General features: G+C 35.5%; 1 protein-coding gene across 4 annotated transcripts in view; it reads left to right on the forward strand.

The window, feature by feature from the left end:
• Nucleotides 1–5715, forward strand: part of LOC107662873 (SH3 and multiple ankyrin repeat domains protein 3-like) — a 215040-nt gene that overhangs the window by 172485 nt on the left and 36840 nt on the right. For all 4 annotated transcript variants that reach the window (XR_001631256.1, XM_016452983.1, XM_016452984.1 and 1 more), the window contains exon 16: nucleotides 3898–4011. Coding sequence is in view for 3 of the 4 variants with exons in the window: in XM_016452983.1 (XP_016308469.1) it covers nucleotides 3898–4011 (114 nt within the window). In the remaining variant the exon portion in view is untranslated. The remainder of the gene's footprint in view (nucleotides 1–3897; nucleotides 4012–5715) is intronic.

Consider the following 5715-nt stretch of genomic DNA (forward strand, 5'->3'; position numbering starts at 1 on the left):
AACCCAAATCCTAACCCTAACCATATAGTAAGTACATGTAGTTCATTAATATTACTCAGTACTTATATGTGTAACCCTTTATTACATATCAAGTTAATAAGATGGTTAACAGATCAGAACACACACACACTTGCTTTCATATACTGACACACACATGTACTTCATACTAATACTCATGAATGCAGACACGCATTAAAATCTAAATCTCAGTACAAGTATATATATATATATATATATATATAACATTTAAAATAATGTACCTGTGAATAATTTAATTTATTAAAAATGGCAGAGCTGAATTTGCCTTCAAAAGTAATTCTAATATGCTGCTTTGCTGTATTGATCTTTTAATTTTGACGTTGTAATTCGGTCTCTTTTAACATCTCTTTTTGAGTGATTATCTCTCCCATCTCGTTCATGTGTGATTTGGCTTAGTTGTGTCATTTACCTGTGAATGAGCTGTAAATTAATGAATGATTCTGCTGAGCAATAGTCTGAGTCTCTTCTGTCCTAACAGAAAGTCCTTCACTATATCCAGCAACATTCATTCACATCTGATTTATGCTGAAAAGAAATGAAAGAATCACGCTCATTACACTGTGTCTGTATTTGTTGAGCTCTTATTGTGCTCAGTTGAAAAGTTACGTGCTGGCTGAATTACTCATTCTCGTTTCATCTTTTTTAAGACTCAATGTGGCTTTGAAGCTGATAAGAATGGAGATTTTTGATTGTATCTCAGCATCCGAGAAGCAACACTCTCCTGTATGCCTATACACACAAACTTCAGGCCCTTTTCCTCGGAAACAATGGTCCTTCTGTCAAGAGCTCGCCGTGGCACTTTGCCTTAGTCGGCTGCTGGTTTATGGTCAGGGACTGACACTGAGAGCTTGGCGAGTGTTTCTCCCTTAGTGCTGTTTGCCAGTATGTGTGAAGGCCTGTTTTCAATATGCCAAGCGCGTCCGGGCATGCGGCAGGGCTGGAGAGGTCTGGCGGGCCCACTCCTGATACTTTGTTAACACACTTGTGCGAGTCCATTGAGTGATTAGTTATGTAAGACACACGCAGATCTAAAAACGTCATACGGACATGCTGTTCTTTGCAGTCATTTTGGTTAAAAGAGGATGAGTTGATCCTTCAGGACACGTCAAAAGGATTGCACACACGTCACTTATGCTATAGTGACTATAGCATAATGTAAAGCATAGGTGACTATAGTATAATGTAAGATTCCAGCTGTAATTGAACATTGCATTGTTTTACAGTTATTGTTGTTAAAAAATAAATAAATAAATATAAGATTGATTGAAAAATATTTTTTTCTGGTACATAAAACATTGCTTAAAAGTTAGATCTTAATTATATATAATATATCTATATACTTTTAAGCGACTTATATTGTGTGTGTGTGTGTGTGTGTGTATATATATATATATATATATATATATACAATATATACATTATTTTTAGAAAATACTAAAAACCGAAAAGAAAAATAATTAAAAAGATAAAAACTACCAAATGTAACATTTTTAACAGTACTGTTGAACACAGAATGAATATTCATTGATATGTAAATATGCACAGTCATATATTAATGTTCTTATAGTTCTGACATCATAATGGTGACACATTTTGAATTCAGCTGTTTATTTCATGTTCATATTTTCATATTTTAAAGATCTGGCTTCTTACTAAAATGTACTGTTCTGTGTTACTCGGGTCAGTTGTTTCCACACACATCCAGCAAATCTGTCTATGAAACCCTTATATTTCCAAATTTGCCTCTTTTCATGCAGCATGCCCAATTTTTCTGCCTAATATCCATAACTGGTCTGTGTAGACTGGGTTATGGGTGGATTGTGTTATGAACATTAGATTACGGTAACACAGCACATCAAACTTCTTTTGTTTCAGAAGAGCGAGGAAAATCCTTTTTTCCATGAAATGTCCCCTCAATGCAATACGTGTTGTCCACAAATACTCACTACACTGATTTCTGTGTACACACATATTGAAAGCATTGAAATGAGAAGCATCACTGATGAGATGTGCATTTCTTTTCTTCCTGAATTTATTACAAGACAAGCCCCATCTACACAAGTGTTTAATTGTGACAGGCAGCAGAGGCATCCATTTGTATGTGTCTGGAGGCATGTGTGTGTGTGTGCGTGCGTAACCTCAGTCAGTAGCATTGAGGTGATAATTTTCTAATGGCTGTGCTGCCAGCTAGATCATCACTAAAATCCACTCTCAGAATTTTAAATCTCCTGATTAAAAAGGCAGTATAATTGGTTGTATTTAGATGATTAGGTTTTGAGTATTTCTCAAGAGAAAATTGAGTGTGTGTGTGTGTGTGTGTGTGTGTGTGTGTGTGTGTGTGTGTGGAGGAGTGATGGAAGGTTTGTATTTCAATTGAACTTTGGCTAAGCCCCATCTAAAAGTCGTATTATGCTTTTTCACTTTTTTTTTTACTTTAGTTAGTGTGTAATGTTGCTGTTTGAGCATAAAAAGTCCACTCTAAAGGGACATATTCTCATTAACAGAAAACACATTTCAAGAACTACAACAAACAGCTCATTCGGACTACAGCACTCCTCTTCTGGATGTTGTGAAGTCACAATGTCACTCATTTAAATGATTCCCACTGCGCTAGAGACCATAGACTGTAAAAAAAATAAATAAATAAAACAAATTGTAATGGCAAAATTGACGCCATCATTAATATTTACAGCTGAGCAGATTCAAATAGGAGCCCTTTAAAAACATTACTGACACAATCATGCCTTGGCAACTGTTGCCATCTGTCATGTTTTTTTCATATTGAAAAAGGCTTTTTCTCTGCAAATGATCAATTAAAATAATTAAAATTCTGTTGATAGAAAGCTCCAGTTCATTCCTATGGGATGTTCTGTAAGTGAGCATTGGCCTTCAAGACTGTCAAGCAGCACTTTCATCATGGATTATACTACAAGAGCATGGGGAACGAGTACTTCACTAAGAGGCTGAAAGACACACTGAGAAAAAGTGTGAGGTTTGCTTTGTTATGTGCTCTGTGTAAGCGGGGTTTCACTTATATGCCATCTCCAGTTAAAGATCTACTTCAGCATGAATGAAACCTTGTGTGTGTGTGTACAATACACAGCACACGCTTACATTGTTGCTTATTGATTTATGGAATTCATGGAGTATCACACAATTACCCACCTGGCTTTTTGCACACCTTGCACATTCGATAAACACACACACAGACTCATACACACACTGCTTTTAAACTGCAGTATCCTAGCAACTACAATGCTGAAGGACTTACATGTGACTCTATATGTTTTTAGTGTGTCTGGTGTGGTCACCACATGTAATGCATTGTGTTTCTTCAGTTAGTGTAGAATATCACTGGATGAATCAGTTTCCGGTTGAACACAATGTTCTGCACCATCTCAGATGGTCACTGGTCATTCAACTCACGCCACAGAATATTTCATCTATCGGTTCTCCCTCTGCAAGCTTATTTCCGAAAGGAAAAAGATGCTTGAATGCTTGCTGAGATCACATTCATGCACACACCACACATCTAAATTGGAATGGACCATAGACTTCTATTGTTTTTATATAGTGTAAAGTTAATTATAACTATTTCCATAAATGTAAAATTTTTGCATTTTCAGAATTAAAGAAAAAAACAGTGTTTGCTTGATATAAATTATTTTCTAATTTATGCAAATTCCATCAATTACTAACTTGATTTATTTATTTATTCATTCATTGTTATTTTTTAATCCAGGTATTATCATCTAGGATGTTCGCTAACTTTTATGGGGATCTATGTCTGATCAACAGACAAATGTGTGTTCATGAGATGATAATTAATGTCTCGCTCTGTCTCTCTTTCTCTCTCAGTGTTAAGTATAGGAGAAGGGGGTTTCTGGGAAGGGACGGTGAAAGGAAGAACCGGGTGGTTTCCTGCAGACTGTGTGGAGGAGGTACAGATGAGACAGTTTGATCCTCGACTTGGTAAGAAGTGGCACACAAATACACATTTGCATACAAATAGTGCTGGGCAATATATTAAATATTTATACTGTATTAAATATTATTCTGTTGGCAATATAAAATCAACCAACATTATGAGAATTGTGATTAATTTAACATGTTTTTTTGCCTTTAGAGCTGTGCCGGTATACTAGTTTTGCACCCACAACTTGTTTGATTCATTTCTGTGAATCGGTTCTTTAAAGTGTCAGTTTCATTGAATCAGTTCAAAATGATTCATACTCAAGAATTTAGCTTTAAATTGCCTTAAAATGTGGTCATTTATATTATATTGTTATATTATACTTTTATTGTGTTAAATGTTATATTTATATTATATTATTAGATTATACTATATTTTATGGCATTTTACTGCATTTATTGTAGTTGCTCCAATAATTTTGAATCTAAATGCTGAAATGATGGTTCAAAATCAAATGTTTTACTTTGATATTTGTGCATTTGGCAGGTGCTTTTATTCAAAGTGACTTACTTTGCATTCAAGCTATAACTTTTTTTTCTATTCATGGATTTTTTAGAAATATACACTCTAAAAAATGCTGGGTTGTTTCAACCCAACTTTGGGTCAAATATGGACTGACCCAACTTTTGGGTTAAAATTTTAATGTAAAAATTCATGGTTTTCAACAGTACAGTATGTCTGTAGATAAAAACTCACAATCATATGATCCACACAAATAGTCCTCTCTCCGTGTGTTTTACTCTCTGCTGTCTGTTCGATCTTTCTCTCTCTCTCTCTCCCTCTCTCTCTTTCTCTCTCTCTCTCTCTCCCTCTCTCTCTCTTATAAATGCTGTTTTTGGAGGTGTTTGTCATTTTTAGGGCCATGTATTGAGATCAGGCAGGCAGGCCAGTGTCTGTACTAAACATCCCATTTAAATGCATTGTGAGAGTGTGAGAAAGAGAGATGAAAAATTCCCACACACCTTTTCTGACTTGGCACGTGACCAATAATTCAAACACGCACACATAGAGAAACAGGTTAAAGGAGAGCTCAGAGTGATGTATTGCCTCCATCCTTTGAGAGCTTTCTAGAAATGAAAGATCTAATGATGCCAGGAAACCACCAGCGAGTCCCTATAGATGTGTCTCCTGTAGAGCACCAGGGTGTTTTCCCATCAGCAGAGACTGGTTATATAGCAGAATCCTTCCGTTTTCACCATTTTATACATGTATAAATTGGCAGATCGACGAGTTTGTTGCTCTGAAGGAGCATGTGTTTAGGATTACTATTTAAAAACCACAGATTTATAACTACAGTGGCAAGCCCCTGTAGATGTGTCTCCTGTAGAGCACCAGGGTGTTTTCCCATCAGCAGAGACTGGTTATATAGCAGAATCCTTCCGTTTTCACCATTTTATACATGTATAAATTGGCAGATCGACGAGTTTGTTGCTCTGAAGGAGCATGTGTTTAGGATTACTATTTAAAAACCACAGATTTATAACTACAGGCCTGATGTTTTGTTTAATATTAGCTTGCCAGCCTGAAAAGTGGAAATTCAGATGTGGGATTTTAATAACGTCTTGAGACATCAGCCATCTTTAAAAAATATTTGTAGAATATTGTTGGCTGTAGTATGTTAGACTGAAAGCTATATGCTAAGTTTATAAGCTTGTTGTTGTAGAATGAGATAATCCAAAAAAAAAAAAAAAAAAAATTGATAA

This window comes from Sinocyclocheilus anshuiensis, unplaced genomic scaffold (genome assembly GCF_001515605.1).
Source record: "Sinocyclocheilus anshuiensis isolate Anshui unplaced genomic scaffold, SAMN03320099.WGS_v1.1 scaffold739, whole genome shotgun sequence".
NCBI lineage: Eukaryota > Metazoa > Chordata > Actinopteri > Cypriniformes > Cyprinidae > Sinocyclocheilus > Sinocyclocheilus anshuiensis.